The following is a 25730-nucleotide window of genomic DNA, read 5'->3' on the forward strand; positions in this document are numbered from 1 at the left end:
GTATTTTTCGGACACATTGAAATCGTGATAAAGATTTTCGGGATGTCTGGATGTATGCACCCTGGGTCCTAGTCCATATTATAGCCACACTATAATATAGACACCTTAAAGTAAATGTATAACTGCAAATTATTAGCACCTATGATAACTAGTGAATATAAAATGGGGAGCTATATATCATATACAGGTTTATAGGGCGTTCCACTTTTCAACCTAAATCGACATTACCGTTTTTCACCAATCAAGTTATATCTATATATTATGTATTTCTATTTTTCTCCTCAATTAATTACAGTTTTAAGATTTTGGTAACTCCTTACTATAAAAATATTATATTAAATATAGAGTATTTTGTAATATTATTAGTTATTACAAAATCTACATATAATTATATAAACATAGGTACATAGGTAATAATTAATAAATAATTAATTTAAATTGTATTTACTTAGAGAACGTCTATAAGTTCTGTAAGTTCATAACACACTTTATCTTAATTGACACATTTTATGCTAAGGTAATCTCTCCCATTAAATTATTTGGAAGCTGTCATTTGACTATTTGTTTTCTCTCTATGACCCACGTGCAACATGGCAATTTTTTGTCCGGTAAAACCAATTGTGTTTGCTTTAATATTACAGTTAAATTACGACTCTTACAACTGAAAGTTAGGAGCATTATCTATGTTCCTTTGTTGGATTTTTTACAATATTTCAATTTTAAAGCAAGGTTATTTTTTAAAATTGTAACATAAGTATTACATATTTAAAACTCACACAAATTTAAACATCTAAAAAAGTCAACGTAAGAATCCAGATAATTTAAAACTGTAAGAAAAATACTGCCACCTAATATTATATTATATGTGTTAATTTTGTAATTTGTACATTAATTGTACCAAGTCCCAAATGATGGTATGCAGTTATACATCTATAGTTGAACAGCAAATATAATTATTGGTGTATGTATTTATTTTGTATTTATATTTAAATATTTTTATATAATATTTTTAATATTTTATTTTTATATTTATTTATTTGTATTTATTTATGTCAGTATGATACGAAAGCTGTTTTATAAATTCAAATTGTTAAAAGATATCCTCAACACCATCACCTTGCGTACAATCTATTTAGCACTAGTACAATCCATTATTAATTATGGTATAGTTGTTTGGGGAAACGCATCTAAGTTTGCTTTAAATCCACTTATTATTACATTAAACTCACTGTTGAGATTTATACTATTAAAACCGTATGATTTTCATGTAGATGACCTTTACAGGACATTCAATGTAAGAAACCTGAATGGCTTGTATACATGGAATATACTTAATTATATTTTTAACATAGATCTAAAAGAATATTACCCGACACATACCTATCAAACACGCATGAAACAATCAGTGAATCTGAATATCCCAGTAACCAATAAAGAATTTGGTAGAAAAATGGTTTTTAATGTCGGTATTCGTTTATGTATTAAACTTAACATTAATTTAAAATCATATAAAAATAAGTATCATTATAAAAATTTTTTAAAACATCTAAATCTTAACTATGTTACATTATAAAAAAAAAAAAAAATTATAAAATTTAAAATATATAAATACTTTTAGTTGTATTTAGAGGTCTCGATTACACGTGTAGTGAACTACACGGGTACCCGTGTTTTTACGCAAGACGGGGTTAAAGCCCGTGTAATAAAAATACCCGTGTATACCCGTGTATTTAAATACCCGTGAGCTAAAATATTCATATATTTACAACTCAAATACAATTGTATTTAAGTACTTTGCAGTTCTGACTTAACGATTTCTCCACTTTCTGAACTCAATATAACAGAGCATATCATATTATATTGTGTTTTTCAAGCAAAACTTTTAGATATTCATAACATACTTAAATAATTATAGGTAGGTAACTAATCGAGGGCTATACAATTTTTATTATTAATAAATAACCAATTATTTGAATATACATAACTTAACATAAAGTATTTTTGAATTCTGAATTAATATGCAATATACACGGGTATTAAAAACACGGGCTTTAATATAATTTTTACCCGCCTGCCCGGGCTCCGTGTACCCGTGTATTTTATTACCCGTTCACAACCACGACCCCTAGTTGTATTCTATCATTATTTAATATAATATGAAATGTTTATTCAAGACCAATGTAATTCGTAAATAATAATAAAAAATATATGTTTATTTAAATAATTTATGTAATATTATGTGTTGTATTGAACTTGCTGCACCCACCACAAGCTATGCTTTTGGGGGCGACGTCATTATTTGTTTTATTTTAGTTTTTGTTAACTATTTGTAAAATATTATATATATATATATTGACAATAAAGATTATTATTATTATTATTATTTTGCAGCTATGCGCCAAGTATCCATTGTACAACACAAATGGTATGTCTGTGCCGGTTAATCGGTACGAGTACGTTAAAGCTAAGCAATCTATTCACAAGCCTTTGGCGCATCTATTCAAAAAGGATAGCCGGTTCACCAGTCGAATGAGCAACCCTAACGATTATCACGCTCCAGTTGATCCAGAACATTTTGCTTTTGTTTAAAAAAAAGTAAAACTCTACTTATACTGTACTTTGACATGTGCTATGTTAGGTATAACCTGCTGAGCTTGAAACCCAAAACAGGGCTCTCCGTATGATAACCTTCGCACCTTGGTTTATATCTAACTCCACACTATGCTCTGATCTAAAAATGGAATCAGTTGACCAATTAGCCACTAAACATTACAAATCTTTTTATTCCAAGCTTTTTTCCCATACTAACCCATTATAGTGTCACAAATCTCGTCAAATACTCAACCAATAAATCCTACCCATCGGCCCAAGAGAAAATATTGCAGAGATTTACTAACATAAAATAATATATCACGCTGGGTTCCATCGCTGGTTGCCGATTGGCCTCCCTTCTCATATTACTAAAAGTTAAAATGTACGTAAATTATCAAATTTGCTTACTATGCTATTCTAACATAGATGGTTTTTTTTTTTTGTTTTTCAATCCGGAGATTGGTTTTTAATAGATAGCATAGATGGTAAATATTCTTTATAAATAAGATAATATTATTAAGATTTATTGCAGAGATATTTTTAATTCATTGTAATCCTACCGCCCAAGAATCTTTTCAATTCAAATTCATCAGTCTGTTGATAAAGAAAAAACTATTTAGGAATACTTTAAAAACTATTATTTTATGGAATAAAATGTCAATAAATGTGATTTGGAATTTATTTTTCCCTTTAATCTTTACCTACTTACCTATAATAATATGTGTATGATAATTTGCATCATGGGCAGTAAGTCGCATAACGCACACTAACTGCTTCTAGCATGACATGAATTTAAGTTAAATATTATAAGTACTAAAGTACCTGTTACAAATAAACTTACTATTGAGATATATTGAGTAAGAATAATTATTTTCTTACAATACTTTCAGAAATGAAAAAAAAATCAATTTGGTTCTAAAATCAAACATTTAATTATCAAATTACAGATTCTAACAAACTACCCTTATACAATATTATCATTTGCGTATTTTAAGAGCTGGAAGGTTAAGTAATTTATATTTAAACACGAATACAATTAATAATAATATATTAATAATGATAGTACAAATGGTATATAATAATAAATTAGTAAAAAAAAGAAAAAAATCTGTAAGGCCGATGTAAGAACAACATAAGCATTTTCTTTTAATAGCATTGATAAATTTCACATAATATTATATAAGAAAAAAATGTAAAATTAAAGAAATAAAACATTATGTATTAAAATTTAAAACAAAATTCTGTATTATCACAAGCTATTTATTTATCTACTTGCAAAATGTAATCAAGTATTTTCTTAAAATTGTGTACTCCACTTGTATTAACGCTTAGATAACATTTATATAAACTTGTAAATAGCTAAGTAATATACGTTAGGTATATAATATATGTAATAACAGATAAATTAGACTTATTAATAACACAACAAAATATTGTTTTTAATATGCAAATGCAAAAATCGATTCGTATAGGTATTATGTTAGAAGATCGTGCAGACTGCGTAATTTTTTAAATGATAACTTTTTTTTTAAATTCACTAAAGATAAAAATATAAAATACAATTAAAAAATAATCTATAAACTTAAGCTACACAGTAATAAACCTAATGCAACGAGTTCATCTGTAAAACACACTTCAATGAATTAATATTATATTGTTATGATTATTCAATACAATTAACTATCCGTATAAAAGATTAATGTATAATGATACTAACATTTTTAAAAACTAAAATACATAAATCACGTTTTTTCTTAAGTCATCAGAGTAACTTTATCCTTGACGGAACATAGCACCATTTAAAAAATGACTCGTAAAAAGCTTTCACGAATCCTAAATAATAATCATACCAAGCCTTCGAAGTAGGTCGACGAGCTATGAATGTGGATAAAAAATATTGTATAGATACGTGTAAAGTTATGTCTTTTTATAATATAAGAAACACAAAGCCACACATATAAGTAGACAATGCTTTTGGATAAGATCTAGTTTGAATAAAGATATTATAATTTTCTAGTGTTTAATTCACTTATGCATGCGTACGCACTACGCCGTACAGTGAAATACATAGATTCATACAAACCACATTTAATACTCATAAGTTATAATATGTAATAACGCATAACCATTGATAATGTTAACAATGCAGTAATAAATAAAATAAAATAGGGGTAAAATTATGTTTAATTAATATAGTTACTGTGTGTGGAAGAGAGGATGGAGAAATTGGACGTAACGAAGTAGGAGTGTTTTGGACAGAAATTATTCGCGTTGACGCGTTATAGTTGTACATTTTATTATTATTATACATAGTGATTCTAATTTACGATAGTAATACCCAAAAATAAATCATAAGCTCGATGAACAGTAATCAAACTAATGTCTATCACTGGTTATAGTGGTTTCTCAACTATAATTATTAATTTATTATTATTGTCGTTAATAGGTTTTTCATTAAGGTGCGCCATTAAAAATTATTATCCATCTTTACCCCCGAAGAAATCGAAATGCAAAACGCAGTACCTACTTATTAATATTATTCTTATGTACCTATATACGCATGGACAAATATCATATTTTCCACGATGATCTATAATCAAATATAATGTGAAATAATAATAAAATTAATTCTGACAAACATAAATAAGCATTTCAATTAATATATTTTTCAAACTAGTCTAATAAATTGGAAGATACTGATAGATGTCAGATGATGACAACAGACTAACATATTAGTCGGTTTAGCCTATAATAACAATAATTCGGAATAAAATATTTATGATGAATAAATACCTAGGTACCTACACCAGGTGTTTAATTAAATATTAACATGGACTCAATGTTTGGATCAGTATAAATAAAGGATTCTTAAAAATATTAGGTACCTACCATAATTTGTTCAATGTCGAACAGTCAAACAATTGTTTGTGGGATTAAAAATTAAATAACTAAAACATATTATTAGGTATAGAGGTTATTCAGCAATTTTGATATCCGATTTTAAACGGTCTCTCCGATTACCCTGTCGTACAGTCAGTTCGTAAAAATGTATTATTAAAAATGTTCATCACAACGTTTTCGACATATTTAAATTCCAATTCCCAAAGCGAATTTGTATAAACTATTTATCATAAAATATCTGCTAGTTTCATTAAGTATCTTTTACTTTACACAATACATATATTTAAGTAAACATTTTTAAAGCATATGCATTGCGTACCTATCTTACTGTAAATATTTTAAGAAGAATGAAGAAAAGTAATTATTGAACAATAATAAAGTTGGTTAAAGTGAAATAGAAGCGTCTGGTGTTGGTACTAAAAAAAATGTGAATGAATAAAAAGTAGCTATAATTCATTATATTATAATTTTTTCATATGCAATAGAAAGAAAAAAAGTAGAACTACCCAGGATGGATTGTCCAGTCTTGTAATTTAGTGTGCATTGTTTATTCGCACGCTCTGCCAAAAAAAATTCAGAACGGAAGCGAATTTACTTGTTGTACTTGTTTACACTAATAATTATATAAAGCATCCATAAATTTCATTAAGAAGTAAAATGGACAGACAGTTTTATCAGTTATCACACTTAACAATATATTACTAATAATATGATGGACGAAGACTATGCCAATACTCGCATTAATATCTATATATAATAATTTAATTAAAATTCTAGTCTATACGCGGAGCAGCTGGTGTTATGATCTTGTAGTTTAATCGTGCATCGGCTGGCGCTAGGACTTAAATCGATCTTCAACTTGGTCAGCAATTCCTCATTTTCTGCCACCCACTGACCCAGTGTATCGGTATCGTAAGTTGGTATTATGGTGACCTCTATTATAATATATTTCATTATATTAGCGAACAAATGATTATAAACTTTATGATACTCACCTAAATCTTGATCCTCCCAAGCTTGTTTTCCTTCGATTAAAGCATTTAAGACTTCTTTACTAGGGTCGGTACCGCTAAAAACGTAGTTTCTAGCTCGCACGCGCTTAAAGAAGTCAGCAGATACATATTTTGAGTTGCCATGATGTGGCACATAAATAAGATCGAGGTAAATGGGATTAATTCTGGACATTCGACTTGATGATCGACTCCTGAGTTTACTTGGTGATTCCGATCGTCGGATTCTATTTTGCGCGTCTTTGTCTGAAAAATTAACATAATATTATAATATTATTAGCTGACACGGCAATGCGTTGCTACTGCTAGGTTTTTGTCATTATGCAAGCAGTATATTATTATTAGGTAGGCAATCTTTTCTGCGGTAGATCGCGGACCCGGTGTGATGCGTAAGTCAGTATAAAAGTTAACTCAAAGGTATCAAAAAATGCGAAAAATTGGTCCACTGAAACGTGGTTCGAACTCAATACATTCTGTAAGTACTAAAATACACTGGCTTTTCGCATTAATAATAATAATTATTATTATTAAAACTAAATAAAACCAACACCAACCATTTATAAACAAGAAATAATAATATATCTATATAGTATATAGTATATAAAGATATTATATTATAAACGACACAACATTTTTGCGACTGGCTGTCTTTTATGCATTCCTAAACCGTTAATTCGATGAAATTTGGTACAGAGATAGATTAGACCTCGAGAAATAAAATAGGATACATGTTGTCGCAAAAAAGGTAAATAAGAGGTCCAAGCCTGGAAAGTTCTCAGACAGGGAATTTGAGATTATTATATTTTGTTTATAAATGGTTGCTATTTTAGTCCCTGTTTGAGAACTTCCCCGGGTTGGACCTCTTATTAATTTTTTTGTGACAAAATGTAGCCTATCTTCTTCCCCGAGGTCTAATCCATCTCTGTACTAAATGTCATCGACATCAGATTAACTGTTTAGGAATGCATAAAGGACACAGTCAGTTGCAATAATTTTTTGTCTTTTTCTACTTAACCCGTAGAGTACTGTAAATTATAAAAAGAGCATTGCATTTTGAAAAATATAATTATTGTTATATTCTTACCCATGACATTAATTATTGGTTTGTTGTCTATAATCTTTTTCACGTTCTTCTTGGGTGTTGTCTTGCCACTCATATTTTGAGGTTCAGCGAGTTCAAGGATCGGCTGTGTTGGAGATGGAAGACCTAATGGTTTCCCCCACTCACGAATTGGGTCAAAACCGTTATTATTAATGCTTTGTACGGGTGGTAGACCTAATGGTTTACCCCAACTCTGAACCGTGTCGGATGACGTACCTTGGTTTTGGTTAATATTATCATGTTCAGTTGTCTTGATTTCTGTAACATGGTTACCATTTGCTTCAGTAGTTGTCAAATCTTCACCCCTAGTATTCCTATGTTCCTGCAAAGCTTTATTAAAATCCATGTTAATTTCTACATGTCGATTATCGAGTTGCATTTGTACGGGTGATGGTCTAGTAGACATAGGAGAGCCGGGCATGTCATCGTCAGTTTCAATTTTATTGTCTTCGTTATCATCGTCGTCCTCATCAATATTCATTGCCGATCTAGACATGCTAGACTCGCTCTGTGGAGTAAATGGTCGCTCGTCATCACTACTACATTGATGCAATGCTTCGTGTACATCTCTTTTTAATTGCATTACTATATCTTTAGTAACACCCAAGTCTTCGCTATTCAAAGTAACACCTAATGGTTGATTCATACAAATGTCTGTTATTGATGAATCACATATGATATTTTTATCATCAGACGTTTTCACTACATCTTCAATTAATACGTTTGATAATTTACTAATACATTCTTCTGAAGTAATATTAGCGATTGGAGTGACAGTTTTTAAATTCTTAGGTTCATTATCAGTTATCACGGTATGTTTAGTAAGAGATTCATCAATGATATTTTTCCCTACCATTTGAGCAACATTCATTATACCAGTCTTATTATTTTCTTCAATCAATAATGTTGAAATATTTGGGGGATTATTATTAGATACAGTGATATTTTTAACAGGAAGACTATGATCTGTGTTTTTCTCATTTATGTTATCATGTTTTTCATCAACTTTAACTTTATCATCAAGCTGTAGAGATTTTTCAACCTTGTTCAAAGTATCAGTGTTTTTATTAAGTTGTAATAACGTTTCAGTTTCAACTTTTAATTCATCTATATTACTTTTTAAAGGAATAGATTCAATTAAGCTACACGGCGATTCAGATGTAATATTAGTTGATATTTTGCCATCGTTATCAGTTAAAAATTTCGCAATCTCTTCACACAAAGAACCTATTCTACCAAAAGATTTTGATTCTTCCGATTTTCTTTCAGTATCATTAGACTTGTTTTTATTGCAGTCGGAAGGTGAAAAAATAGTATTATTATCCTCAGTTAGTAAATTCTGTGGTTCTTCGAACACCGAACTCTTTCTTGGTAGTTGATATTTTTCCTCTTCTGTTTCGTGGAGAATCAAATTTGAGGTACTTGAAACTAAATGTTCTTTTGTACAAATTTCATCATTATCAGGCTTAATAGATTCTTCGCACATCGATTCAATTTTATTGACTATTTTAGATTCTGTATTTCCAACAGTAGTTGTTGGAGAAACTACTTGTTCATATGTTTTATTTGAAATGTTTTCTGTTACCTTGTTAAATGGCAGATTTAGCATTTCGTCACACAAGGATCCAGATTTGTTGAATATTTTAGTATTATTATCAATATTGTGTTCATAAACATTTGATTCTTGAAGACTCGAACTCTTTTCCCCACTATGTAATTTTGAAGAATTACCAATTGATTCATCAACAATAGAACTTTTTCTACTCGAAAGTTTTGAAGATTGAGTATCTATCTCTTGACAAATTGAACTTGTACTACTTGATGAAAATGTTGAGGATTTATTCTTATCCTGGAAAAACGAATCTTTTCCACTGGACGATTCAACATCATGTTTGCCAATGCCAATTGTTGGTGGACATTCTGTATCTTGGCCAACTGAACTATTTCCACTTTCTTGTTTATCATTAATAGAAACATGTGTAATATCTTGTTCCAGATTAACTGAACTTGATCCACTTTTTGATTCACTTCCATTAAGACTAATTATTGCTAGTTCCGACGATTTTAACGGTTCTTCACTAATAGAATTGGCTTTACTTGAAGCTTTTGAACAATGATTATCTGTGATAATTTCTGGTTCTTGTGTTATAGAACTGGATACATTTATAATGGTATTTTCTGATTTTTTGTTTTCACAAAGAGGAGATTTTACTAATTCATCACAAACAGAACCTGATTTACTAGATGCTTTTGATCCTTGATTTTCAATTTCGTTTTCTGGAATATTTTCTGACACTTGGGATGTGGTATTGGAACTACTTGTGACAGGACTTATCAACGTTGTTGTTTCATGAACTGCAGATTTTACAGGCACATCACACACTGAGCTAGCTCTACTGGATGCTTTGGAATCAATTACGCTTTTTGTGATATATTCTAGTTCGTGTGTTACAGAACTCGATCTACTGGTTATTGTATTAACGGTTTCATCACAAATTGAGCTAGCTTTACTAGATGCTTTGGATAATTGTATATCAGTGACATTGTCTGGAATACTTTCAGGTTTATCTGTTACAGTAACAGATCTATTTATAACGTCATTAGCTGATTTAATCGTTTCGTGAGCCGGAGATTTAACAGTTTCATCACAAATTGAGCTAGCTTTACTAGATGTCTTGGATTCTTGTATATCGGCAACTTTTCCTGCAGTATTTTCTGGTTCCTCTATTACTGAACCTGATCTACTTGGAACTGCATTAACTGATGTAGTTGTTTCATGAATTGGAGATTTAATAGGCTCATCACAAACAGAGCTAGCTTTGCTAGATGCTTTGGATAATTGCATATCAGTGACATTGTCTGGAATACTTTCGGATTTATCTGTTACAGTAACAGATCTACTTAAAACGTCATCAGCTGATTCAATCGTTTCGTGAACAGGAGATTTAACGGGCTCATCACAAACTGAGCTAGCTTTACTAGATGCTTTATATTTTTGTATATCAGTAACATTTTCTGGTGCTTCTGTTATTGAACCAGATCTACTTGGAACTGCATTAACTGATGTAATTGTTTCATGAATTGGAGATTTAACTGGATCATCGCAAATTGAGCTAGCATTACTAGATGCTTTAGATTTTTGAATACCAGTAACATTTTCTTGTTCCTCTGTTATTGAACCAGATCTACTTTGAACTGCACTAACTGATGTAATTGTTTCATGAATTGGAGATTTAACTGGATCATCGCAAATAGAGCTAGCTTTGGATAATTGCATATCAGTGACATTATCTGGAATACTTTCTGATTTATCTGTTAGAGTAACAGATCTACTTATAACGTCATTAACTGATGTAATTGTTTCATGAATTGGAGATTTAACGGGTTCATCACAAACAGAGCTAGCTTTACTAGATGCTTTAGATTTTTGCATATCAGTGGCATTATCTGGTTCTTCTGTTATCGAACCAGATCTACTTGGAACTGCATTAACTGATGTAATTGTTTCATGAATTGGAGATTTAACGGGTTCATCACAAACAGAGCTAGCTTTACTAGATGCTTTAGATTTTTGCATATCAGTGGCATTATCTGGTTCTTCTGTTATCGAACCAGATCTACTTGGAACTGCATTAACAGATGTAATTGTTTCATGAATTGGAGATTTAACAGGTTCATCACAAACAGAGCTAGCTTTACTAGACGCTTTAGATTTTTGCATATCAGTGGCATTATCTGGTTCTTCTGTTATCGAACCAGATCTACTTGGAACTGCATTAACATATGTAATTGTTTCATGAATTGGAGATTTAACGGGTTCATCACAAATTGAGCTAGCTTTACTAGATGTCTTGGATTTTTGTATATCAGTAACATTTTCTGGAGTATTTTCTGGTTCTTCTGTTATCGAACCAGATCTACTTATAACGTCATTAACTGATGTAATTGTTTCATGAATTGGAGATTTAACGGGTTCATCACAAACAGAGCTAGCTTTACTAGATTCTTTAGATTTTTGCATATCAGTGACATTATCTGGTTCTTCTGTTATCGAACCAGATCTACTTGGAACTGCATTAACAGATGTAATAGTTTCATGAATTGGAGATTTAACGGGTTCATCACAAACAGAGCTAGCTTTACTAGATGCTTTGGAATCAGTTGCGTTTTTTGTAGCATTTTCCTGATCATGTGTTATAGAACTTGTTATACTGGTTGTTGCATTAACTATTTCTTCAACTGGAGATTTAATGAGTTCATCACAAATTGAGCTAGCTTTACTAGATGTCTTAGATTTTTGTATATCAGTAACATTTTCTGTAGTATTTTCTGGTTCTTCTGTTATCGAACCAGATCTACTTGGAACTGCATTAACTGATGTAATTGTTTCATGAATTGGGGATTTAACTGGCTCATCGCAAATAGAGCTAGCTATGGATAATTGCATATCAGTGATATTGTCTGGAATACTTTCTGATTTATCTGTTACAGTAACAGATCTATTTATAACGTCATTAGCTGATTCAATCGTTTCGTGAGCTGGAGATTTAACAGTTTCATCACAAATTGAGCTAGCTTTACTAGATGTCTTGGATTCTTGTATATCGGCAACTTTTTCTGAAGTATTTTTTGGTTCCTCTATTATTGAACCTGACCTACTTGGAACTGCATTAACTGATGTAATTGTTTCATGAATTGGAGATTTAATAGGCTCATCACAAACAGAGCTAGTTTTACTAGATGTTTTGGATTTTTGTATATCAGTCACTTTTTCTGGAGTATTTTGTGGTTCTTCTGTTATTGAACCAGATCTACTAGGAACTACATTAACTGATGTAATTGTTTCATGAATTGGAGATTTAACAGGTTCATCACAAACAGAGCTAGCTTTACTAGATGCTTTGGAACCAGTTATGTTATTTGTAGTGTTTTCTAGTTCATGTGTTATTGAACTTGATCTACTGGTTATTGCATTGACTATTTCATGAACAGGAGATTTCACTGGCTCATCACCAATGGAGCTAGCTTTGCTAGATGCTTTGGACAATTGCATATCAGTGACATTGTCTGGAATACTTTCGGATTTATCTGTTACAGTAACAGAGCTATTTATAACATCACTAGCTGATTCAATCGTTTCGTAAGCTGGAGATTTAACAGTTTCATCACAAATTGAGCTAGCTTTACTAGATGTCTTGGATTCTTGTATATCGGCAACTTTTCCTGCAGTATTTTCTGGTTCCTCTATTACTGAACCTGATCTACTTGGAACTGCATTAACTGATGTAGTTGTTTCATGAATTGGAGATTTAATAGGCTCATCACAAACAGAGCTAGCTTTACTAGATGTCTTGGATTTTTGTATATCAGTCACTTTTTCTGGAGTATTTTGTGGTTCTTCTGTTATTGAACCAGATCTACTAGGAACTACATTAACTGATGTAATTGTTTCATGAATTGGAGATTTAACGGGTTCATCACAAACAGAGCTAGCTTTACTAGATGCTTTGGAACCAGTTATGTTATTTGTAGTGTTTTCTAGTTCATGTGTTATTGAACTTGATCTACTGGTTATTGCGTTGACTATTTCATGAACAGGAGACTTAACTGGCTCATCACAAATGGAGCTAGCTTTGCTAGATGCTTTGGATAATTTCATATCTGTGACATTGTCTGGAATACTTTCGGATTTATCTGTTATAGTAACAGAGCTATTTATAACGTCACTAGCAGATTCAATCGTTTCGTGAGCTGGAGATTTAACAGTTTCATCACAAATTGAGCTATCTTTACTAGATGTCTTGGATTTTTGTATATCAGTAACTTTTTCTGGAGTATTTTCTGGTTCTTCTGTTATCGAACCAGATCTACTTGGAACTGCGTTAACTGATGTAATTGTTTCATGAATTGAAGATTTAACTGGATCATCGCAAATAGAGCTAGATTTGGATAATTGCATATCAGTGGCATTGTCAGAAATACTTTCTGATTTATCTGTTACAGTAACAGATCTATTTATAACGTCACTAGCTGATTCAATCGTGTCGTGAACTGGAGATTTAACGGGTTCATCACAAACTGAGCTAGCTTTACTAGATGCTTTGGAAGCAGTTACGTTATTCATAGTGTTTTCTAGTTCATGTGTTATTGAACTTGATCTACTGGTTATTGCGTTGACTATTTCATGAACTGGAGATTTAACTGGCTCATCGCAAATGGAGCTCGCTTTGCTAGATGCTTTGGATAATTGCGTATCAGTGACATTGTCTGGAATACTTTCTGATTTATCTGTTACAGTAACAGAGCTATTTATAACGTTATTCGTCAATTTAATCGTTTCGTGAACTGGAGATTTAACAGTTTCATCACAAATTGAGATAGCTTTACTAGATGTCTTGGATTTGTGTATATCAGTCACTTTTTCTGGAGTATTTTGTGGTTCTTCTGTTATTGAACCAGATCTACTTGGAACTGCATTAACTGATGTAATCGTTTCGTGAACTGGAGATTTAACGGGTTCATCACAAACAGAGCTAGCATTACTAGATGCTTTCGAAGCAGTTACGTTATTCGTAGTGTTTTCTAGTTCATGTGTTATTGAACCTGATCTACTGGTTATTGTATTAACGGTTTCATGAACTGGAGATTTAACTGGCTCATCGCAAATGGAGCTCGCTTTGCTAGATGCTTTGGATAATTGCGTATCAGTGACGTTGTCTGGAATACTTTCAGGTTTATCTGTTACAGTAACAGATCTATTTATAACGTCATTAGCTGATTTAATCGTTTCGTGAACTGGAGATTTAACGGGTTCATCACAAACAGAGCTAGCTTTACTAGATGTTTTGGATTCTTGTTTATCTGTAACAGAAACATTTGTTATATCGAGCGGTTGAGAAACTAAACTTGATCTATCTCCTGTTTCAATTTTAGCAGTGCTAGTTTCTAGCCCTGGAGAAATTGTAAGTTCTTCAACAACTGAATGCGCTTTACCGGATGATTTTGATCCTTGTTTATCGTTTGTCATTTCTTCTGTTATTTCACGTTCTTTTGTTATAGAACCAGGTCTACTTGAAGCAGCTTTAGCTGTCGTGATTTTTTCATGAACTGGACACTTAACTGGCTCATCACAAATTGAGCTAGCTTTACTAGATGTCTTGGATCTTTGTACATCAGTAACATTAGTATTTTCAAGTTCTTCTGTTATTGAACCAGATCTACTTGGAACCACATTAGCTGATGTGTTTGTTTCATGAACTGGAGATTTAACGGGTTCTTCACAAATTGAGCCAGCTTTACTAGATGCTTTTGACTCTTGTTTGTCCTCTACATTATTCGTTTTGTCTTGTTCTTGACAAATTGAACTTGATTTAATTTTGCCAGTACTAATATCTGGTCCTGGAGATTTTAATGGTTCGTCACAGATAGAACCAGATTTATCGGATGCTTTTGATCTTTGTTTATCAGTGGAGTTTTCTGTATTTCTTTCTGGTTCTTCTGTTTTAGAACCAGATCTACTTCTAATTGATGTCAGTGGTTCATCGCAAACTGTGCCAGCTTTGCTAGAAGCCTTTGAATCGTTTTTATTCATTGTAATATTTGCAAGGTTTTCCAAATTTGTATCTGGTCCTTGAGTTGTCGTAATTTGTTTTAAATTTTGAGTGTTTTCTCCTTTTTCTGCATTATATTTTTCTACGTGACTACTTCCATATATATCTTTATCATTCTCATTATCAATGTTCAAACGTTGTTCATCAATACATTCTTTTTCTTGTAATTCAATATTTGCTTCTTCTTGAATTTGTGTGGGCTTTTCTTGTTTATTTAATTGCGTACAATTTGATGTTTTGGTATTATCGTGATGAGAGTTTTGTAAATGATCATAAATTTGGTGATTGGTGATCTCATGTTCATTTTGTTTTTTTAACTCATCAATTTTTTCTGTTATTTCACATAAATCTTTGGATGATTCTAATAAATGTTCTATTAATTTAGTTTTTTCATCAATATCAGGAAGAATTGTACTTTGTTTTGTTTCAACGTATTCATCTTCTTTATCAGAATCTTCGTCAAGTTCGGTATCCAATAATCCTACGGTGTCTAACACTTGTCTTTTTAATACTTCTGGAGAGGAATCTAATGATACCAGTACATATTCGGCGTTTTCTACTTGAACAATTTCTTGAGTTTCAATCTCTGACTCAATTTCTTTTTCTGCAACTTTTAGTTTTTGTTCATCTGCTTCTTCATGGAATGGTAAATCAGCAACTTCATCTGGTGTTTTTAATGCATCTTTGGCTTTTTTAAATTCTTCGATTTTTTTGTCTGATTCGTTAACTTCAATTTCTTTTTTTGATTCAGTGATTTTTTCATCTTCTGGCATAGTAGGCGCTGTAGTAGCTCCAGAGTCTGACAATTTTTCCTTTGTTACAATATCCTTGGCTGTTGTTAAAATTCCATCCAATTCATTAGCGATAATTTTTTTTCCATCAGGAGTCAATAGTTTTTCTGGTGTAATTGCTACTTTCTCTACAATCAAAATATCTTCTTCTTCGCCACTTTTATCTTTGTTACAACTGATCAAACTTGATTTATAAACTATATTTGAGTCTTTTTTTAAAGAAGTTTCCGTGATTTTTGGATTAGCTGTTTTTGTTTCTTTTTTATTTATTGGAGTTCGCTTTAGACCTGAATTCGTTCTCGAAGAAACCAAAACTTTTCGATTGGCTTCCTCCTTCTTACTTTTAGTAGGAGTGCTTGAAGGAGATTTTGTAGTTGTAGATGTTGATTTTGGCTTAATAACCTGTTTAATTGGTTTAGGTGCTTTTTCTTGATTTTCAATTGGAGTAGTGGGTGATGATTTATCAGTTGGAGGAGATTTAGATGATAATTTCAACGATTTTTTGGTAGTACTTTTTTGGGCAATCTTGTTGGAATTTACTTTTGCGCTAATTGAACTATATTTATGTTCAATTTTTGGTTTTGCATTTGCTGTTTCTTTCAAAACTAACTTTATACTTTGTTTTGGTTTTTCTGTTTCAACAGGGAACTTTGGCTTTGGAGTTCCTTCTTTGGGTACTGTTGGTATTATAGCTGTTTGTATAACAGCATTTGAGGCTGATGTTGATACTTCTAAATTTTCCAAAGTCTTAACGGTTTTAGTTTCACCTGGAATCATTTTTTCAAGAACAGTCTTCTTAGTTGTTTGAGATTTTACTGTTACTGATGTAGATGAACTCATTGATTTGATAGAACATGAAGGATGCTTTAAAAAATCGAGATGTCTGACTCTTTCTAAAGATTCAAATATCTTATTTTGAGGACTACTTCCTGGGAACAAAATTCTTGTTATTGTAGTGTTTGGATTTGCTGGTTGCCATACTAGTAGTGTACAGACGGATATAATGTTAGGTAACGGAAACTGTAAATCTTTGGTAGGATTAAATAATTTTTGATCACCTTCATTCCATTTTGTCAAAAAGTCTTTTACCTCTTTACTATCTTTGGAAGGATTTAATACATACATATCTAATTTTCCATGACCAACTTTATGATATAGATTAATTGGCTCTAAATTTATATTTCGATAACATAAATGCGGACGAAGTTGCAATTGTTTAAGATCAGTTATAATGCTTTGTGCTGTATCTATTAAACTAATTGAAAGAACATCTTGTTTAGCATCTATATTAGGAGATGATATTTGTTTTCTTGTCTGAAAATAAAAAATAAATTTTAAATATTAAATACTTTTGTGAATATTTAAAATATTTATTTTATAATACTCAATATGATACGAAAGAAAACGTTATTTTATATTTTTATATTCTAAGTAATTGTATTTGATTGAAAAATATATAGGTAATCTTAATAAAAATATTTACATAATTGTTCTACGTTCTTCAAAGGTTCTAAGTCCAGGGTATAAATTGAAAAAACAATATATCTTTTTTACGTTTTAAACGCGTTATATAATTTGAATGTTTATCGTTGTTGTACTTTCAAACGTTATTTTAATTTTTCGTTTTCTGTTTTCTGTTTATTTTTTTTATATATAAACTACATTGTTCTTTTCGGTAAAGATAGCCGGTAATTAACCACACTGACACTGTGATGTAAGAACTATCAAATAAGTATACGTTTGTTGTCCAGGATGGGAAATTTACAATCATCCTAGGGTTTTTAGTAAGTAGCTATAAATAGTAAGTTAGTGTTAGTTAAGTGTCAAATACTGCTTAAATATTTTGGCAAGAATAAAAGATAATATAATTGATTTTATTTAAAAAAATATATTTATAACAATAATATAACTTGAAATGGAATAATAATGTTAATTTTATATAAGTATTTAATTGGTACACCAAACCACACTCGCAGACACAGCAGTGTGTTCGGAATTCTGTATCTATTGAAATTGGAATTACAGAAATAAACTAATATTCTACTAAATTCAATATTTATAAATCAAACAGGGATAAAGTATTTCAAAAATATAAACTACTATTAACATAAATTGTCCTGCTTTGAATTGTTCGTAGTTATAAGATTCATATTTATATACACTACAAGAGTTAAAAACAATAGTTAGTACTATTAATGTTAAGACTTAAGTTTGACTTAAAAAAAAGCACAGACGTTATTTCGAATAAAGATATTAATTGCAATTTTTTAGATTCTGAGCGGTGAATGTATTGATTTGATTTTACAATATGTGTGTTATAATTGTAACCACACGGTCAAAAGTTGAATATATTCAACTATGCGGTATCGTTTGGTACCTAACTGTGGTAACCGTGATTATTTCACACGTCACGGTGTAGTGTGAACCCAGCTTAAGAAAAACGATTCTGAGCGGAGATTGTATGTCGTTCTAGGTATAAGACATATTATATACTTATCTAAGGTAGGTATTCAATAAAAAAAAGGTGGGTAAGTGGATGTCGCTCTGCTGTACAGTAGGTTACAAGTGGGTCACTGTATAATGGATGCTATTAAATTTGAATTCAATGATATACTATCTTTGTATAAGAAAAACGATTCTGAGCGGAGATGGTATGTCGGTATATTAACGCTCATAAAAATTTAATTTGACTGTCTTATAGACATTTTTTTTTTTTAATAAAGGCAGATAATCTTATAAGCAATCCTGTATTACATATTAAAATCTTAGATAAATCTTGAAAAAAAAATTTTATGAATTTTTAACTCTGAATAATTTGCTAACTTTCGTGGTTTTTCCATATTTTGTCAATTTTAGATTCTGAGCGGAGCGAGGAAGCTATTGTTTTTACAATGGTGTTTATTTTTTTATTTTTTATTTTTTATTTTTTATATCCTGTATACAAAATTTCTTCCAGAAGGATTGTTTCAATTTCAACATAGGTATAGTACCTTATCTTTTAGCAAATTGGATCAAGATGGTACTTTAAAGAGGTCATTTTTCGATTTTCTCAATAGTTATTTAATGCCACGGGAAAAACCACCGGAAAATTACGAAAAAACGCTAAAAATGGGATTTTAATTTTTAACGCTTTGTTTATCACCATAGAAACGAATAAAAATTATAATATTTTAATATTAATTCAACTTACATAATAAAATAATAAATAATAACATATATAACATAAATATAAAATATCCAGACTGACAAACCGTCTTCGCTCAGAATCGTTTTTCTTATACAATGATATTATATCATTGAATTCAAGTCTAATACAACCATTATACAATGACCATATGTAACAATATAGTAGAAGCCTTGTAATAAATTTTCAAGTATTTTTACCCAACAAATAAAGTTTTATTGACATTCATAGAAAAATCCATTAATGTGACCCACTTGTAACCTACTTTCCAGCAAAGCGACATCCACTTACCCTGCAGCTTTTTTATGTTATATATACGTTTCTTGTATATTTTTAATCATTAATTATAATTAATTTTATTAAATACATTATTTTTGTTTTTCGTTTATTTTTTTTTAAAAATTATTTTCCGTTATAACGCGTTATAAATAACTTTTTGAATCCATGGACTTCTACTCAAAAAGACGATTTACTAATAAATAATATAATTTTTTAAACGATATTTAATTTTGAAGTTTTGTATCTAAATATATTAGTATATTCAATATTGTATATATATATTAGTATTATTAATCATTGATTATATTTGATTTACAGTTATTATCTATTACACAATAGATTGAGTTTAAACAATTTATCGTATGAAAAAGTGTTGGACAGTTCTAATGCAGAATTGCGTTTATTGAATTTATTAAAACAAAACATTTTAGACGCGTTCCATTCTACACATATTAATTTATTCAATTTGAATACATTTTTCATTATTTTAAGATACATTACTAATGAGAACGGGAATAATACTTATGTGAATTTAAAATGATTTATTATTTAATATTTCTTACCTTGAAGTTACAGAAAAAATGTCCTATTTGTGGATACAATGAAGACATGGTTTTTCGTTTTAAAAATGATGCGACTCCCTCCAAATTACTACTGTTGAGTCTTGTTAATAGTACTGCATCTAACCGATCCAAATGTCTCGCAAAACCCCAAAAACAAGAATTTCTTCCCGCTCCTCCGTCGATTAACATGTTGAATCCATTGATACCAAATAAAGCGGAATCACCTTGACCAGCAGGAAACACATAAAGCGTAGGTCTACTAAATCTGATATTTCCAACAACTTGCGACCCTTCAAGTAGTATATCAAGTTCAGCCACTTCAATTTTATCACAAAGCCATCTTACAATTGATTCTATTGACTCAATGTCAACTATTTTTTCCGGTGGATTTAACAAAAATCGTGTGCCCTTAACTCGGCTAACTTGGTTCCAATCAGGGTCTGCAGAACAATGGAGTTCAATACGAATCTGATTTTCATGTAGTCTAATCGTACGCTGAGCTTCAGCTGTTTTATATGCATCTAAGAAGTCAGTGACAGAAAACGAACCATCCTATAATTATAGAAATAAGTTTTAAGAAAATCATATTTTAATAGATAATTCAGTTGAAACTAGTTGTTAATCTTAAGTGATTCAATATTCTATCAATTTAATATAAAATACTATCTATGTATTTCGTACACCATTTATTGTATATTACCTATATACAAATAACGGTATTTAAATATTATATAGAAAACAATCTAATGATAGCCAATATTCTTTAAAATAATGATTGATTACAAAATGTTATATCAGATGGCAGATGCTTAATTAATTAAAATTAACTAACCTGAAGGATCCATGATCCATTTTCTGTAAACGAATATCCCGCATGAATGATGCATCTATATTTTGTAAAGCTAGCTAATAAGTTTCTTACACATTGCACTAATGTACTGTGTTGAGGATTAATAAGAATTTCAGCCACTAAATTATCACTAGCATATTGAAAAAGTTGTTCACCTAAAATATATTTAAAAAAACCATTATTTAAATTTTTTTATTAGTTAGTACTCCTTTACTATTTTATAAATATTAAACAAAGCCATAAATATACCATTTTTGCCTTCTTCGCCTTCAATATTTTGATAAACAATAGCATTGAATTCAGTAACTATATCAACGCCACTCTCTTCATAATTCCAACACGAAAGCCCTTAAATATTAACCAATACGTGATTATTTTACAGAATATTACAACAATATTTACCATGTAATTTCCAATTAATAATAGATTATAATTGAAACGTGTTTTAGTTGGTATACAAAGCATTTCATTTGATATTCCTACATACTATTATTATTATAATTTTGATTTCCACAGGGATAAGAATACATCTGTTTATAATTATAAAAATGAAAATAAGTTACAAACATTTTGGATAATTAAAGCCGGTACTGATTTTAATATTATGGATTCAAATATGTATTTAAGTATCATATTTTTATTTAGATTTTTTAAGCGTTCTGTTAAGTTGTAATGTTTACAATATTATAGTTTAACGGAAAAGAGTTCAACATTGTTAAAAATAAAAATAAAACACCTAATTTAATTGTGCATTAACAGACCTACAAAACCAGCATTTCAAAAGTTATGGTGATGTCTTATACATCTAAAATTTTAACGTTTCTTGCCGTATAATTATAACGCTGATACCTATTTTACCATCTTCTTTTTATCATTATTATTATTATTCATTGACAAGGTTAATTAGATTAAAATTAAATGAAAATAATAATAATAGATTTTCTGAACATTTTTTTAAATATTAACTGTATAATATATTGTTTTGTAAAAGTTTTATATTCATGTAAGCCTGTCGTGTTTGGTTAATATCGATCAAATTTATATTTGGAGCAAGAAACCATTGTTGGATTTCCATCAATCACTTTTGTCCAAAAATAGTTTCTATAGCTTCTTTACCTAGTAATCGATGCTTTTTATAATTAAAAGAATAAGCGGCATCAACTTGTATAAGCACAATACATTGGATTACATCGATTTGCTGTAGTATTAACTAGCTTATATTATAGTTGAGTCGGATGAGAAAACAATCAATATTATTTCAACGAAATTAATGTATTAGATACTTCAAACCACATTTTTATAGTGTATGTATATGTCCATTATAGTGTGTATTATTAATATTATATAATACATAATATACATAATAATTTAAATTAAAATCTCATAGTCTAATATTATGTAAGGGTTTTTAAGGATAAGATTAAATTATATAGATAATTATGAATTACTTATCAATATAATAACAGACAACCATACGTTTTATAAACTATTTGTATTGGTATTTGGGTTAACAAAATACATTTTTAAATAAAATAATATATTCGAGCCGCAGGTATACGTTCCATATAAATATATAATAAAATATCTAAATCCTTTTTAATAGATTTAAAAGTATTCATATTTCATGTTATAGTCTGGTTATAAAAATAAAATCTTAATTCATATAAAAAATAAATGAATCAATTAGAAAAAATTATTTTTCTTTTTCTAGTATTTGATGAAAATTATCATGAATTGACTCGTCACCCATGTATTATTGTTTCAATAATAATAGTATTTATATTTAATGTTATATAACTTAGTATTCTGAAGTATTATGTAATTATTCATATCCCTCTGTATTATTGATAAAAAAATAATGATTGCTTCGTTTACTTATTACAAGATTAGTAAATAAAATAAAATCCAGAAAACAGTAAATGCATAATATAGTGGGCTCATTCGATTTTTATTAATGTCACTGGTTTTACACCATAAATCATAATTATAATATTATATGAATTTGGAAACAGTAAGTGCTACAGTGACGTAGCCAGGGGAGGGACTGAGGGGGCTGTAGCCCCCCCGAAATGTTAAAAAAATTAAAAAATTATTTTAATGGTCTATGATAGTTGCTCAAAAAGTCTTAAATTGTATTTAAAATATTTAAAAATGTACTATAAGTATTAACACTTTTCAGCCATCTATCTATGCTAGTACGTATTTAATGTGTAAAATTGGAAAAGTTGATCAGAAATGCTCTGAAATGCTATAATATTATTATTATATACTATAGTAGTGTTTTATTTCGAATATTATGAGTAATATCAAATCTTAAAATATTTTTTTCTATTATTAAAGGAACTATTTTAAGTAATAAGTAATGATGGACTTGTAATATTAATATAAGTACCTATATAACCAACTATTCAATTAACAATTTATTATAAATATTAATTTATTGCACATTTTCTTATTTTACATAGGCCTATTTACCATATGGCCTATAGGTATTATACCTATTATTAATTTATTTTTGAAATAAATGCTGACATAATTTCAATTCCGTAAAAATATAATATTCAAAAAATGTTCACGTTATATAATATAATCCTTTGCAGTTTACAATATTACACCGACCGACGACCAATTACTTTTATTGAGTGTACACATTTTTGAAAGTTTGATTCAGAAAAAAATGTTAGTAATAAAAATATTAAAACATAATTCAATACATAAATAGCTACAATTAGTAGTATATTATTACGAAATATTATACGACTGTTTTAGGCATGTGTATCACAAAATAACTATAATAATACCATTGATTATAAATACTAGTATATATAGTCAATGATAATATAGGTACTTATACTTATATATGAATAATTATTTACGATAATTTATGCAAAATCTATTGTTTTACGCGACCTACCTATTACTGCAAATGATAATAGCTATCTACCTAGTTTTTAATAGTAGGTATAACTATAAATTATTATGTTGATAAATTATACATTTTATTAACGAAACAGAACAAATGTTAACAGAATTTAAGACTAACACCAGTACGCTACTAGCGGGTACTAGTCAATTATTTTATACACTTATAGGCTTACAGCATAAATCGTAAAATGCACATTTAATACTTATAAATTTATAATATTTAAAAATATGATAAAAATGTTCGTCATTATATTTTTTTTTGTTTAGAGATATTGTATGGTATAATAGCTTGCATTCTGCAGCAAGTTTAACGAGCTCAGCTTCTGTGGCCGACTGTACTTTTGTTCGTCATTATAGTGTCTGCTAAGTTCAAGTTATGAATTGTAACACAGAAAGTGTATATAATACTCACATAGGACATACCTCTTCAGTAAAATGAAAAAACTAAAAGGGCTTGATTTTTATTTTCCATCTTTGCTCTATCTTTTTTAGGTACTCGTCGATCACTTGACCTGACATTTGCACGGATATTGCGTAATGTTCATGGACACCAGCTGATAATGTTAAACCTATAGTGTGTGTGTGTTAAGGGTAGTGAGTGAGAGGGTGTAGTCAGATAAGCCACGCCCGGCTCTTCGGCAACGTCACTGCCGAGTCCCGCAGCCCAATCAATACCTGACCTACTCTATCTCCACTAGTAAAAAGTTGCCAGAAAAAATTTTCCCACAAAATTGTTGAATTTATTAATTCTTAGAATTAGAAGATTTTCACCTTGTTACAGCTACATAGTCTCTAATATATAATATTTATAGAAATATTATAGTGTACAAAATGATTGGCTTTTATCACGAAACTGTTATACAAATCGCGGGGTACCTACTATAATATTTACTATATAGTTCAACTACACGCAAGGTTCTATAAGCAGTCATTACGCATTTATGTGACCATAATATGGTAATTATAGGTATTTAGGATATTAGTCTATTAAAGGGACGTACCTATTCAAACAACCTATGTTTATTTTACAACATTAATACGTGATAATATTTTCAAAACAAGATGATGCCTTTATACGAACTACAGTGGCTATTTTTCATTATTTAGAAAACTTGGGGTAAACGTAGGTAGGTATACACATTCGCTATTTGATACAAATGGGTAAGTCATTTTAATTTGTTTCTAACAAACGTTTACCTACAGCTGACAGTTAAATGCTTAAAGCACTTATACTATGGACTGATGAGATAAGTAAAAATATGATACTATTGAAATTATTATATAAATACCCTCTCATATTGACATGACTGTATTGTAATACAAATCAACTAACAAAGAAAGTTTATCGGACGATTATTAGATAAATTAATTTACGCCGTAAAACCATTTTTTTTTTGGTTATTGTGTAGTTAAAATAGGTACTTAATTAAAATAATTAATATCAATAAATAACATGTGAAAAAAAATAGTTTTCATTTAAAATTAAAAATATAACCGGTCGAGCCGTTTTTGAGTTTTAGCTAGATTAATGGACAGCAATCCATTTATATATATTATATAGATATATAGATAATTAAATTAAGAGGATGTCAGGCGCAATATTTGTTTTCTCTCTCTGGCCCACGCGCAACATAGACAAAACGCATTTACGTAGAATCATTTTTTCTATGTTTTTGAGTAATCTTAGAGTAAAATCACCCGTTACAAAAAAATATAGAAAATAATATTTTATATTTTATTGTTACTTGATTTTGTATTTGACTTTCAAAAAAACAAAAAAATTTTAATTTAAATAATGTTTAAATTATTTTGAAACAATATTTAGACAAATCGATGTCATTTCCTCAAAAAAATTATTCTCTATATTTTTTGTAATGGGCGGTTTCACTCAAAGATTACTTAAAACCATAGAAAAAACGATTT

At 29.7% G+C, this 25730-nt stretch overlaps 2 protein-coding genes across 3 annotated transcripts in view; one reads left to right on the forward strand and one right to left on the reverse strand.

Annotated features, from left to right (window-relative positions):
* Nucleotides 1–3614, forward strand: part of LOC100571648 — a 10898-nt gene extending 7284 nt beyond the window's left edge. For both annotated transcript variants that reach the window (XM_003245549.4, XM_016805733.2), the window contains exon 4: nucleotides 2392–3614. In XM_003245549.4, the coding sequence (XP_003245597.1) occupies nucleotides 2392–2589 (198 nt within the window). In that variant the 3' untranslated portion in view covers nucleotides 2590–3614. The remainder of the gene's footprint in view (nucleotides 1–2391) is intronic.
* Nucleotides 3615–3714: 100 nt separating this feature from the next.
* LOC100158826 (microtubule-associated protein futsch) overlaps nucleotides 3715–25730 on the reverse strand; it is a 34752-nt gene continuing 12736 nt past the window's right edge. The window contains exons 3-8 of the mRNA XM_001946047.5: nucleotides 21132–21230; nucleotides 20865–21037; nucleotides 20033–20584; nucleotides 7588–17320; nucleotides 6489–6749; nucleotides 3715–6428 (exon numbers count right to left, since the gene is read on the reverse strand). Coding sequence (XP_001946082.2) covers nucleotides 6259–6428; nucleotides 6489–6749; nucleotides 7588–17320; nucleotides 20033–20584; nucleotides 20865–21037; nucleotides 21132–21230 — 10988 coding nt within the window. The 3' untranslated portion in view covers nucleotides 3715–6258. The remainder of the gene's footprint in view (nucleotides 6429–6488; nucleotides 6750–7587; nucleotides 17321–20032; nucleotides 20585–20864; nucleotides 21038–21131; nucleotides 21231–25730) is intronic.

This window comes from Acyrthosiphon pisum, chromosome A1 (genome assembly GCF_005508785.2).
Source record: "Acyrthosiphon pisum isolate AL4f chromosome A1, pea_aphid_22Mar2018_4r6ur, whole genome shotgun sequence".
Classification (NCBI taxonomy): Eukaryota; Metazoa; Arthropoda; class Insecta; order Hemiptera; family Aphididae; genus Acyrthosiphon; species Acyrthosiphon pisum.